Consider the following 14,547-nt stretch of genomic DNA (forward strand, 5'->3'; position numbering starts at 1 on the left):
GTTGGCCATGACAACGTCTCCGCATTTTTTTTCACTTCTGAGCGAAAATCTTGGCGAAAATCAACGATGTGATCATCGTTGGCGTTGACTTTGCTTCAACGATGCTTCGTTTACGTTGACGTTTATTTGCTGAAACATCAACGCAACGCCGTTGACGTTAGATGCTCATGAAATAACGTTAACGGCGTTAATCGTTGATTAACGTTAACAACCCTGCTCAAAACTATGTTTACATCATCGTCAAGTATTCTACTAACAACACATGACTCAAGTTATCAATTTGGATCATTTTGAAAAAATGGTTTTTGACCGTCTTTTTGAAGATTGGTCCTTCTGTGCGGCGTGAACCGGCGTGGATGAAAAAATCAATGGCTAAAAAAATCAATTTAAACGTGGATTTTTTTATTCACGCGGTTTTGATTCACACCGTACGAATCGTCCGTATAAAAATCGACTTCAGTGGAATAAAATTGTAATATTCTGTGTTTGTCGATCATCAAACACCACATTCCATACTTAGTAAATTACCAGCGACACTAATAAGTACCTGATCTCAAAATGCTATTTAAATTAAAACTATTTTATTATTCTCTGATTTTGAAGAATCAAAATTTAACAACGAATCCTGCTTCACTTTTCGTAACCCTTGAGCAGTATTGAGAATTAGACTTCGTTAATTTTTTTTCCAAAAGTTTTCCCAATTCAGGATTTTGATAAACTCCAGTCGATTGCACAAATCACAATAGATGATCAATATAACTAAAATGAGCAGTGGCTGTAGAATAGGGCATGATGACCAACTAAATTGAATATTTTACTCAAAAGTTGGTAAAATAGCATAGCATAGCATAGCATATGTGATTGTACAAATCGTGGGTGACTATACAATGCTCAATTCAAGCTCCATCCGGAATAAGGGCGAATGTCGCAAGAGAAGACTCTCCCCGTCGACCCCCTCTCCCTTAAACAAAAGTAACAAGCAGCAGATCTCTCTCTGGTTTATCATTTCAGAACGAAAGAAAACAATGCGAACTTGCATTCTGAGGTGATAAACTGCAAAGAAATTCCCTGCCTGTCACTTTCATTCAAATGAGGGGAAGTCGACGTGATTTTTGATTTTGAATAGTGAATAGTGATTTTTTTCCGCAAACACATATAAAGGTTTTCTTAATTTGACAACTAGCTATTTTTGTTATTAATAAATATTAGAAGTGCAACAAACTAAATTTCATACATGATTTAAAGGGTTTTTGAGAGCCTTCGATTGGAACTGATCAAAACATAAGCTCTTATCAATAAAAGTCCCCCAATCATTTCGCCTTTGACACCTGACAATTAATGCCACCATCAAATTGTCTACATCAAATCTTCCGCAAACCATCTATAGTACAGACAATACATGTTAATTGTTCAAAACACATGCTTCTACCGAAGTGGCGATAAGCTCTCCTAACAATCAATGTCGTGTCATGCTACTGACAGCCTTTGTCACGTCTGCCATCTTGAATTGATAGTGATATCGCTTTTATGGTGCACTTGCACTTTTTTATTTTCGACTTGCTTTTCATCGTCCTAAACATGTATCTTAAACCATAGTATGAACCAGAACCCATGGCCTGTGGACGGAAATACGGGCGTGCACATCAGGATGACCCAGACCGCAAGGAATTCCCCACGAAACGATGCCCTGCAGTTCTCCTCCGTGCAGTAGTGGACCACCGGCATCCCCCAGACAGGCACCTCGACCGACCGCGGCCGACGAACAGATCGTGTTATCGGTGATGCGCTCATCGTAAGGAGATTCGAAACGCACACGACACTCAGTGTTGGTGATGATGGTCACAGGGATGTACTGCAGCCAGTCCGGGAAGTTGGGGTTATCCATCTACAAATTCATGACCGATGATTATTACAATCGGTTTCTGTATAAAGACTTTCAAACTCACCGAAACTCGTCCCCATCCGGATACCAGAGCTCCGTAGGCCAGGGAGACATACTCGCTGGCCATCTGCACAGCAACGATGCTCTGGCTCAAGATGAATGGCGTGCGGACTCGCATAACGGCAACATCGTTAACCAGAGTCTGGACATTGAAGTTGGTGTGAACAACAATGCGATCAACCTGATGAAGCGAACCGCCCCGGCTCAGACTATTGGTTCCCGCAACGACGGTAATTTCAGCAGCGACCTTACCTTGCGCACATGATCCGGCAGTAATGATCCAGCGGTTGTTGAGGACAGCGCCACCACAGAAGTGAACGTTGTTCGCGCCACTACGGAGCGAAACCTGGTAGGGGAACTGTCCTTCTTCAGCAGCGATACCACCGGCAATATGGCCTTCTGGTTGCAGCGCTGCGAAAAATAAAAAAAATAATAATAGATCTATCAAACGGCAGAATTATTCACTCACGATTTGCGGTTGCAACGGCCAAGCAGAGGCAAACGACTACGGTACTAGCTTTGAACATCTTGGTGGTTATTCTGGTGTGAAATTCGGTTGAATCTAAGGCTTTTATAAAATCTACTTATCGCCAGCGTCTCCCGGTTTAGATTATCTCAAATTTAGTGGCAGAACACCACCCTTGCACCCTAGGGAAGATCCATTGAGCACGTCAAGCAAAAGCTGGCGATTTACGAACGATCGCTCCGCTTAACGTCAACAAATGTTACATCAATCTTTGCATGATTCGTCACGCTACTTATGGACTGTGGCGTTGTTTACCGAAAGACCCTTATAAAGGTGCAATATGCCAATTGTTCTCCGAAAAAAACTCAGCTGATATTGCAAAAAAAGAAGAGAGTTTTATTGCAAACGTGCCACACGAGATAAGTTGAAAATTTCCATTACATTTTATGTGTCTCGAATTGGTAGGGTAAGACGGTATAATGCGCCCCACCTGGCCGAAACGCCCCCCTTTTATTTCTTGAAAACTATAACTAATTCAGGGTCAAAATCAGTTGGTACCTATGAATATTTGTGAAACCAGCATACTATGTAAATGTGGAAGAATTTTTGTATTACATAATGAAAATAACAGCAAAATACAAAAAGTTACAGTTTTGATGTAACTTTCAATGTTTGTTTGCCCAACATTCTGGGGCGACGTTAACATACTGTCCGCAAAACTTGCACTGGAACACTCAGTTGGGCAACAGAATAACTTTTCTCAGTGGTTAATATGATATAAAATTGCTATATGGAAACTATTGAAATGTATTTCAAATCTGATTGAATGGACTCATGTTAGTTTTTTAATGTCACGCACATAAGGATTTGTAACCTTTTTATAATGGGATTGATAAAATACTAATGAAGGGCTATGAAACGTCTTTGGTTAAGGTGGGGGGTATTGGCCAGGCACTTTTCGAAATCCATTGTTTTCACGACTTTTCAAAAAAGCTTTATTACGTGTTATCTGTAATATTTTTATATGACTACTCACGGGCAACGCATTTGCGACTTCTTGGACTATCAAATAACACTAAGTTTGCATAAATTGCGTTGAAAAGTAAAAAGTTATCAAGGAGTTGCCTTAGGGGGGGCATATTATACCGTCTTACCCTATAGCCACTGGGGGCGATATCGTTTATTGCATTTCCGAGCTGATTAGAAAATTTATAGGCAATGCGAAAAATTAAATAATCAGCTGCCGTTTATATAATACTAACAGCGATATGGGCCAATTTTCTGCAAGTAAGATCTTTTGATAATAAAATATTGAGACGTGTGTTGTGCTACTTATTTCTTCATTATCACACTCCAACACATGACGTATCATGTACCGAATGAAATTCAAAAGCGATTTCTTGAATTATTATTTGTCAGGCATCTGAATAAGATCCGCAAAGAATTCCCAAAAAAATTCGTGAATACGTTGATGTCTAAATGAATTACGAAGAATGTCTAAATGAGTTAAGGAACAGAAAAATTAAAAGTAATTACTGAACGACATTCCGAATAACATTCTTTTTCAGAAAATCTCTGAAGTCAAAGAGTTCTGAGGATTCTGAGTTAAAAAAATTTCTAAACTAATTTCTAAAATCCAAGAAGAACTAGTTCCAAGAACCCAAGCAGCAAATTTCTGAAGGAAATCTCCGAAACATTTTCTAAACGGGACTCTGGAGAAAATCTCCGTAAAAACCCACATCCAATACAAATCCAATCCAAATCCAATCAAAATCCAATCCAAATCCAATCCAAATTCAATCCAAATACAATCCAAATCCAATCCAAATCCAATCCAAATCCAATCCAAATCCAATCCAAATCCAATCCAAATCCAATCCAAATCCAATCCAAAACCAATTCCAAATCCAAACAAAATCCAATCTAAACCAATCCAAACCAATCCCAAATCCAATCCAACCAATCCAAACCAATCCAAACCAATCAAACCAATCTAAATCCAAATCCAATCCAAACCAATCCAAACCAATCCAATACAATCCAAACCAATCCCAATCCAATCCAAACCAAACCAACACAAACCAATCCAAACCCAATCCAAACCAATCCAAACCAATCCAAACCAATCCAAACCAATCCAAACCAATCCAAACCAATCCAACCCAATCCAACTAATCCAACCAATCTAAACCAATCCAAACCAATCCCCAAATCCAATCCTCAAACCAATCCAAACCAATCCAAACCAATCCAAACCAATCAAACCAAACCAATCCAAACACAATCCAAACCAATCCAAACCAATCCAAACCAATTCAAACCAATCCAAACACAATCCAAATCCAATCCAAACCAATCCAAACCAATCCAACCAATCCAAACCAATCCAAACCAATCCAAACCAATCCAAACCAATCCAAACCAATCCAAACCAATCTAAACCAATCCAAACCAACCCCAAACCAATCCAAATTCAATCCAAACCAATCAAAACCAATCAAAATCCAAACCAATCCAAACCAATCCAAACCAATCCAAACCAATCCAATTCAACCAATTCCAACCAAACCAATCCAACCAATCCAAACCAATCCCCAAACCAATCCAAACCAACACAACCAATCCAAACCAACCAAATTGAATCCAAACATAATCCAAACACAACCAAACCAATCCAAACCAATCCAAACCAATCCAAACCAAACCAAACCAAACCAATCCAAACCAATCCAAACCAACCAAACCAATCCAAACCAATCCAAACCAATCCAAACCAATCCAAACCAATCCAAACCAATCCAAACCAATCCAAACCAACCAAACCAATCCAAACCAATCCAAACCAATCCAAACCAACACAATCCAACCAACCAAACCAATCCAAACCAATCCAAACCAATCCAAACCAATCCAAACCAATCCAAACCAATCCAAACCAATCCAAACCAATCCAAACCAATCCAACCAATCCAAATCCAATCCAAACCAACCAAACCAATCCAAACCAATCCAAACCAATCCAAACCAATCCAAACCAACCAAACCAATCCAAACCAATCCAAACCAATCCAACCAATCCAAATCCAACCAAACCAATCCAAACCAACCAAACCAATCCAAACCAACGCAAACCAAATCCAAACCAATACAACCAATCCAAACCAATCCAAACCAACCAAACCAATCCAAACCAACCAAACCAATCCAAACCAATCCAAACCAATCCAAACCAATCCAAACCAATCCAAACCAACCAAACCAATCCAAACCAATCCAAACCAACCAAACCAATCCAAACCAATCCAAACCAATCCAAACCAACCAAACCAATCCAAACCAATCCAAACCAATCCAAACCAATCCAAACCAATCCAAACCAACCAAACCAATCCAAACCAATCCAAACCAATCCAAACCAATCCAAACCAATCCAAACCAATCCAAACCAATCCAAACCAATCCAAACCAACCAAACCAATCCAAACCAATCCAAACCAATCCAAACCAATCCAAACCAATCCAAACCAATCCAAACCAATCCAAACCAATCCAAACCAATCCAAACCAATCCAAACCAATCCAAACCAATCCAAACCAATCCAAACCAATCCAAACCAACCAAACCAATCCAAACCAACCAAACCAATCCAAACCAATCCAAACCAATCCAAACCAACCAAACCAACCAAACCAATCCAAACCAATCCAAACCAATCCAAACCAATCCAAACCAATCCAAACCAATCCAAACCAATCCAGATCCAACCAAACCAATCCAAACCAATCCAAACCAATCCAAACCAACCAAACCAATCCAAACCAATCCAGATCCAATCCAAACCAATGTAAACCAATCCAAACCAATCCAAACCAATCCAAACCAATCCAAACCAATCCAAACCAATCCAAACCAATCCAAACCAATCCAAACCAATCCAAACCAACCAAACCAATCCAAACCAATCCAAACCAATCCAAACCAATCCAAACCAATCCAAACCAATCCAAACCAATCCAAACCAATCCAAACCAACCAAACCAACCAAACCAATCCAAACCAATCCAAACCAATCCAAACCAATCCAAACCAACCAAACCAATCCAAACCAACCAAACCAATCCAAACCAATCCAAACCAAACCAACCAAACCAATCCAAACCAATCCAAACCAATCCAAACCAATCCAAACCAACCAAACCAATCCAAACCAACCAATCCAAACCAATCCAAACCAACCAAACCAAACCAAACCAACCAAACCAATCCAAACCAATCCAAACCAATCCAAACCAATCCAAACCAACCAAACCAATCCAAACCAATCCAAACCAAACCAAACCAATCCAAACCAATCCAAACCAATCCAAATCCAATCCAAACCAATCCAAACCAATCCAAACCAATCCAAACCAAATCCAAACCAATCCAAACCAATCCAAACCAATCCAAACCAATCCAAACCAATCCAAACCAATCCAAACCAATCCAACCAATCCAACCAATCCAAACCAATCCAAACCAATCCAAACCAATCCAAACCAACCAAACCAATCCAAACCAATCCAAACCAATCCAAACCAATCCAAACCAATCCCAAATCCAATCCAAACCAATCCAAACCAATCCAAACCAATCCAAACCAATCCAAACCAATCCAAACCAATCCAAACCAATCCAAACCAATCCAAACCAATCCAAACCAATCCAAACCAATCCAAACCAATCCAAACCAATCCAAACCAATCCAAACCAACCAAACCAATCCAAACCAACCAAACCAATCCAAACCAATCCAAACCAATCCAAACCAATCCAAACCAATCCAAACCAATCCAAACCAATCCAACCAATCCAAACCAACCAAACCAATCCAAACCAATCCAAACCAACCAAACCAACCAAACCAACCAAACCAATCCAAACCAACCAAACCAATCCAAACCAATCCAAACCAATCCAACCAATTCAAACCAACCAAACCAATCCAAACCAATCCAAACCAATCCAAACCAATCCAAACCAACCAAACCAATCCAAACCAACCAAACCAATCCAAACCAACCAAACCAATCCAAACCAATCCAATCCAATCAAAATCCAAACCAACCAAACCAATCCAAATTCAATCCAACCAATCCAAACCAATCCAACCAAACCAATCCAAACCAATCCAAACCAATCCAAACCAATCCAAACCAATCCAAACCAATCCAAACCAATCCAAACCCAAATCCAAACCAATCCAAACCAATCCAAACCAATCCAAACCAATCCAACCAATCCAAACCAACCAAACCAAATCCAATCCAACCAAACCAATCCAAACCAACCAAACCAATCCAAACCAATCCAAACCAATCCAAACCAATCCAAACCAAACCAATCCAAACCAATCCAAACCAACCAAACCAATCCAAACCAACCCAAACCAATCCAAACCAATCCAAACCAATCCAAACCAACCAAACCAACCAAACCAATCCCAAACCAACCAAACCAATCCAAACCAATCCAAACCAATCCAAACCAATCCAAACCAACCAAACCAATCCAAACCCAAACCAAACCAATCCAAACCAACCAACCAAACCAACCAAACCAATCCAAACCAATCCAAACCAACCAAATCCAATCCAAACCAATCCAAACCAATCCAAACCAATCCAAACCAATCCAAACCAATCCAAACCAACCAAACCAATCCAAACCAATCCAAACCAATCCAAACCAACCCAAACCAATCCAAACCAATCCAAACCAATCCAAACCAACCAAACCAATCCAAACCAATCCAAACCAATCCAAACCAACCAAACCAATCCAAACCAATCCAAACCAACCAAACCAATCCAAACCAATCCAAACCAATCCAAACCAATCCAAACCAACCAAACCAATCCAAACCAATCCAAACCAATCCAAACCAACCAAACCAAATCCAAACCAAACCAATCCAAACCAATCCAAACCAATCCAAACCAACCAAACCAACCAACCAAACCAATCCAAACCAACCAAACCAATCCAAACCAATCCAAACCAATCCAACCAAACCAAACCAAATCCAAACCAATCCAAACCAACCAAACCAATCCAAACCAATCCAAACCAACCAAACCAATCCAAACCAATCCAAACCAATCCAAACCAACCAAACCAATCCAAACCAATCCAAACCAATCCAAACCAACCAAACCAACGCAAACCAATCCAAACCAATCCAAACCAATCCAAACCAATCCAAACCAATCCAATCCAATCAAACCAAACCAAACCAAACCAATCCAAACATAATCCAAACACAATCCCAAACCAACCAAACCAATCCAAACCAATCCAAACCAATCCAAACCAATCCAACCAACCAACCAATCCAATCCAAACCAACCAAACCAACCAAACCAACCCAAACCAATCCAAACCAATCCAAACCAACCAAACCAATCCAAACCAATCCAAACCAATCCAAACCAATCCAAACCAACCAAATCCAATCCAAACCAATCCAAACCAATCCAAACCAATCCAAACCAACCAAACCAATCCAAACCAATCCAAACCAATCCAAACCAATCCAAACCAATCCAAACCAATCCAAACCAATCCAAACCAACCAAACCAATCCAAACCAATCCAAACCAAATCAACCAAACCAATCCAAACCAATCCAAATCGAATCCAAACCAACCAAACCAATCCAAACCAATCCAAACCAAATCCAATCCAAACCAATCCAAACCAATCCAAACCAACCAAACCAACCAAACCAATCCAAACCAATCCAAACCAACCAAACCAATCCAAACCAATCCAAACCAATCCAAACCAACCAAACCAACCAAACCAATCCAAACCAATCCAAACCAATCCAAACCAATCCAAACCAATCCAAACCAATCCAAACCAATCCAAACCAATCCACATCCAATCCAAACCAATCCAAACCAATCCAAACCAACCAAACCAACCAAACCAACCAAACCAATCCAAACCAATCCAACCAAACCAATCCAAACCAATCCAAACCAACCAAACCAATCCAAACCAATCCAAACCAATCCAAACCAACCAAACCAATCCAAACCAACCAAACCAATCCAAACCAATCCAAACCAATCCAAACCAATCCAACCAAACCAAACCAATCCAAACCAATCCAAACCAACCAAAACCAATCCAAACCAATCCAAACCAACCAAACCAATCCAAATCCAATCCAAACCAACCAAACCAATCCAAACCAATCCAAACCAACCAAACCAATCCAAACCAATCCAAACCAATCCAAACCAATCCAAACCAATCCAATCCAATCAAACCAACCAAACCAAACCAACCAATCCAAACCATCCAAATACAATCCAAACCAATCCAGATCCAATCCAAACCAATCCAAACCAACCAAACCAATCCAAACCAATCCAAACCAATCCAAATCCAAACCAATCCAAACCAAACCAAACCAACCAAACCAACCAAACCAATCCAAACCAATCCAAACCAACCAAACCAATCCAAACCAATCCAAACCAAACCAAACCAATCCAATCCAATCCAAACCAATCCAAACCAATCCAATCCAAACCAACCAAACCAATCCAAACCAATCCAAACCAATCCAAACCAATCCAAACCAATCCAAACCAACCATCCAACCAATCCAAACCAATCCCAAACCAATCCAAACCAATCCAAATCCAACCAATCCAAACCAATCCAAACCAAACCAATCCAACCAAATCCAAACCAACCAAACCAATCCAAATCCAATCCAAACCAATCCAAACCAATCCAAACCAATCCAAACCAATCCAAACCAACCAAACCAACCAAACCAATCCAAACCAACCAAACCAATCCAAACCAACCAAACCAATCCAAACCAACCAAACCAACCAAACCAATCCAAACCAACCAAACCAATCCAAACCAACCAAACCAATCCAACCAAACCAAACCAATCCAAACCAATCCAAACCAATCCAAACCAATCCAAACCAATCCAAACCAATCCAAACCAATCCAAACCAATCCAAACCAATCCCAAACCAATCCAAACCAATCCAAACCAATCCAAACCAAACCAAACCAATCCAACCAACCAAACCAATCCAAACCAATCCAAACCAATCCAAACCAATCCAAACCAACCAAACCAATCCAAACCAACCAAACCCAATCCAAACCAATCCACCAAACCAATCCAAATCCAATCCAAACCAATCCAAACCAATCCAAACCAATCCAAACCAATCCAAACCAATCCAACCAATCCAACCAATCCAAACCAATCCAAACCAACCAAACCAATCCAAACCAATCCAAACCAATCCAAACCAATCCAAACCAATCCAAACCAATCCAAACCAATCCAAACCAATCCAAACCAATCCAAACCAATCCAAACCAATCCAACCAATCCAAACCAACCAAACCAATCCAAACCAATCCAAACCAACCAAACCAATCCAAACCAATCCAAACCAACCAAACCAATCCAAACCAACCAAACCAATCCAAACCAATCCAAACCAACCAAACCAATCCAAACCAACCAAACCAATCCCAAACCAACCAAACCAATCCAAACCAATCCAAACCAATCCAACCAAACCAATCCAAACCAATCCAAACCAATCCAAACCAATCCAAACCAATCCAACCAATCAAACCAATCCAAATCCAACCAAACCAATCCAAACCAATCCAAACCAATCCAAACCAATCCAAACCAATCCCAAACCAATCCAAACCAATCCAAACCAATCCAAACCAATCCAAATCCAATCCAACCAATCCAAACCAATCCAAACCAATCCAAACCAATCCAAACCAATCCAAACCAATCCAAACCAACCAATCCAAACCAATCCAAACCAATCCAAACCAATCCAAACCAATCCAAACCAACCAAACCAATCCAAACCAATCCAATCCAATCCCAAACCAAACCAACCAAACCAATCCAAACCAACCAAACCAACCAAACCAATCCAACCAATCCAAACCAATCCAAACCAACCAAACCAATCCAAACCAATCCAAACCAATCCAAACCAATCCAAACCAATCCAAACCAATCCAAACCAATCCAAACCAATCCAAACCAATCCAAACCAAACCAACCAAACCAATCCAAACCAACCAAACCAATCCAAACCAATCCAAACCAATCCAAACCAATCCAAACCAATCCAAACCAATCCAAACCAATCCAAACCAACCAAACCAATCCAAACCAATCCAAACCAATCCAAACCAATCCAAACCAATCCAAACCAATCCAAACCAATCCAAACCAATCCAAACCAATCCAAACCAATCCAAACCAATCCAAACCAATCCAAACCAACCAAACCAATCCAAACCAATCCAAACCAAATCCAAACCAACCAATCCAAACCAATCCAAACCAACCAAACCAATCCAAACCAATCCAAACCAATCCAAACCAATCCAAACCAACCAAACCAATCCAAACCAATCCAAACCAATCCAAACCAATCCAAACCAATCCAAACCAATCCAAACCAATCCAAACCAATCCAAACCAATCCAAACCAACCAAACCAATCCAAACCAATCCAAACCAACCAAACCAATCCAAACCAATCCAAACCAACCAAACCAATCCAAACCAACCAAACCAAACCAATCCAAACCAATCCAAACCAATCCAAACCAATCCAAACCAACCAAACCAACCAAACCAATCCAAACCAACCAAACCAACCAAACCAATCCAACCAACCAAACCAATCCAAACCAATCCAAACCAACCAAACCAATCCAAACCAATCCAAACCAATCCAAACCAATCCAAACCAATCCAAACCAATCCAAACCAATCCAAACCAATCCAAACCAATCCAAACCAATCCAACCAATCCAAACCAACCAAACCAATCCAAACCAACCAAACCAATCCAAACCAATCCAAACCAACCAAACCAATCCAAACCAACCAAACCAATCCAAACCAATCCAAACCAATCCAAACCAATCCAAACCAACCAAACCAATCCAAACCAATCCAAACCAATCCAAATCCAATCCAAACCAACCAAACCAATCCAAACCAATCCAAACCAATCCAAACCAATCCAAACCAACCAAACCAATCCAAACCAATCCAAACCAACCAAACCAATCCAAATCCAACCAAACCAATCCAAACCAATCCAAATCCAATCCAAACCAATCCAAACCAATCCAAACCAAATCCAATCCAACCAACCAAATCCAATCAAAACCAATCAAAATCCAATCCAAACCAATCCAAACCAATCCAAACCAATCCAAACCAACCAAACCAATCCAAACCAATCCAAACCAATCCAAATCCAATCCAAATCCAATCCAACCAATCCAAACCAATCCAAACCAATCCAAACCAATCCAAACCAATCCAAACCAACCAAACCAATCCAAACCAATCCAACCAAATCCAACCAAATCCAACCAAACCAATCCAAACCAATCCAAACCAATCGAACCAATCCAAACCAATCCAAATCCAATCCAAACCAATCCAATCCAATCCAAATCCAATCCAAAACCAATCCAAATCCAATGCAAATCCAATCCAAATCCAATCCAAATCCAAATCCAATCCAATCCAAATCCAATCCAAATCCAATCCAAATCCAATCCAAATCCAAACCAAATCCAATACAAATCCAAATCCAATCCAAATCAAATCAAATATTTAAAACATGAATCCTAAAAATATGTTTGGAGTGTTGCGGAATTGGCGAAAATTATTGTGGGCTACCCACTTGTACATAACTGCGACAAAATCTTCTTCTTCTATGGCTCTAGATTTTAACTGAAACTTAGCCTGCTTTTCAGCTTAGTATTCTATTATCATTTCTTCAGTTATTAATTGAAAGCTTTTCTATTTCCGCCATTGCATGAGTATGTATCTTGTGTGACAAGTACAAGGATACACTATGCCCAGGGAATCGAAGATATTTCCCACCCGATAACATTCTAGACCGGATCGAGAATCAAACTCGCCATCTCCGGATAGGCAATTCTACGACTTTGCTTGAAAGCCTAACTGGAGACCCTCAATCACGGTGTAGCCACTACATATTGTACGGTCATAAACCATATATAAGTTTGTGATTTCATAAATATCCTTTACTTGAATAGGGTGTTTGCTCCATTCAGGGTTGGTTCGTTTGGAGGAGTATAAAGGTTCCCCCAAATACACGCGACACGACTGTCGCGACGCGATTTTATCGCTCGGCGACTGCGTTTCTGTCGCCGTTGGTAATGGAATGTAATGGATGCGTAAATGGAACAATGCCTGCAGCGACCCAAAAATAGAATCGCGGCGACTAGTTGTTGCCATCGCGGTGATAAAATCGCATAGGTCTGGAGGAGCCTTAAATAAAAGGTGTAAAAACTTCACTTCCTCGATTTGTTATCCGAGTGTATCGTCCAGAAATACACTTTCTCTTTGTATGAAAGAGCGTGCGTCATACCCTCTTTTCATTACACAATCCCACAAGACATAGTGTAAACAGTACAGAAAATGACAAATTTGATGTTTACCAGAATGCATACATTTAGGCTGTGTTCATAATATTCCATGTAAATAAGATGTTATGAGCGCCTAAACATAGATCTTTATTATACACAACAGCAAAACACACGCGACCGAAAATATTCTCAATCTTTATCAATCAAGCTTCTCTCGGCGTTATTCACACGCTCTCGAGTGTGAATTAATACATTTCTCTTTATTTGAAAAATCTCTACACATTTCAAGCCGAAGTGTGAGAAATGGCCAACCCTGGCTCCGTTATCGAATACTTATTTCTATATATTAATATAATTCGCAACAGTGAAAATGTCTGTTTTATTAATTAATGTCGTTTTTCATCAATGTCATGTGTGCTCATTGTTAAATGTCATATACAAAAAAATCAAAACCATTTGCACTTCAATTACATGTTTTGGATTGTGTTTGATGTGGGTATACGTTACAAATTCAAGAAGCAATAACCCTTTATCTTATCTCTATAGTAACAACTGCGTTTCACATCAGTTAAAAAAAGTATCTTCACATTTAATAAAAGTAAACCTATACATATCCAACAAATCCATTTTTATTACCCAAATGGCGGA

General features: G+C 39.9%; 1 protein-coding gene across 1 annotated transcript; it reads right to left on the reverse strand.

Annotated features, from left to right (window-relative positions):
• Positions 1–1,529: 1,529 nt before the first annotated feature.
• LOC134223935 (chymotrypsin-2-like) lies at positions 1,530–2,525 on the reverse strand. The gene is made up of 3 exons (XM_062703162.1): positions 2,412–2,525; positions 1,947–2,353; positions 1,530–1,885 (listed from the first exon to the last, which is right to left on the reverse strand). The coding sequence occupies exons 1-3, from the start codon at positions 2,467–2,469 to the stop codon at positions 1,586–1,588; spliced, it is 765 nt and encodes a 254-aa protein (XP_062559146.1). The 5' UTR covers positions 2,470–2,525; the 3' UTR covers positions 1,530–1,585.
• Positions 2,526–14,547: the final 12,022 nt, after the last annotated feature.

This window comes from Armigeres subalbatus, chromosome 3 (assembly GCF_024139115.2).
Source record: "Armigeres subalbatus isolate Guangzhou_Male chromosome 3, GZ_Asu_2, whole genome shotgun sequence".
In the NCBI taxonomy this organism is placed as follows: domain Eukaryota; kingdom Metazoa; phylum Arthropoda; class Insecta; order Diptera; family Culicidae; genus Armigeres; species Armigeres subalbatus.

Coding starts and splice junctions, on each gene's coding strand:
- LOC134223935 (XM_062703162.1), bottom strand. CDS start 2,469: ATGTTCAAAGCTAGTACCGTAGTCGTTTGCCTCTGCTTGGCCGTTGCA. Junction 2,354..2,411: donor GGCCGTTGCAACCGCAAATC/GTGAGTGAATAA, acceptor TATTTTTCGCAG/CGCTGCAACCAGAAGGCCAT. Junction 1,886..1,946: donor CCGGATGGGGACGAGTTTCG/GTGAGTTTGAAA, acceptor ATGAATTTGTAG/ATGGATAACCCCAACTTCCC.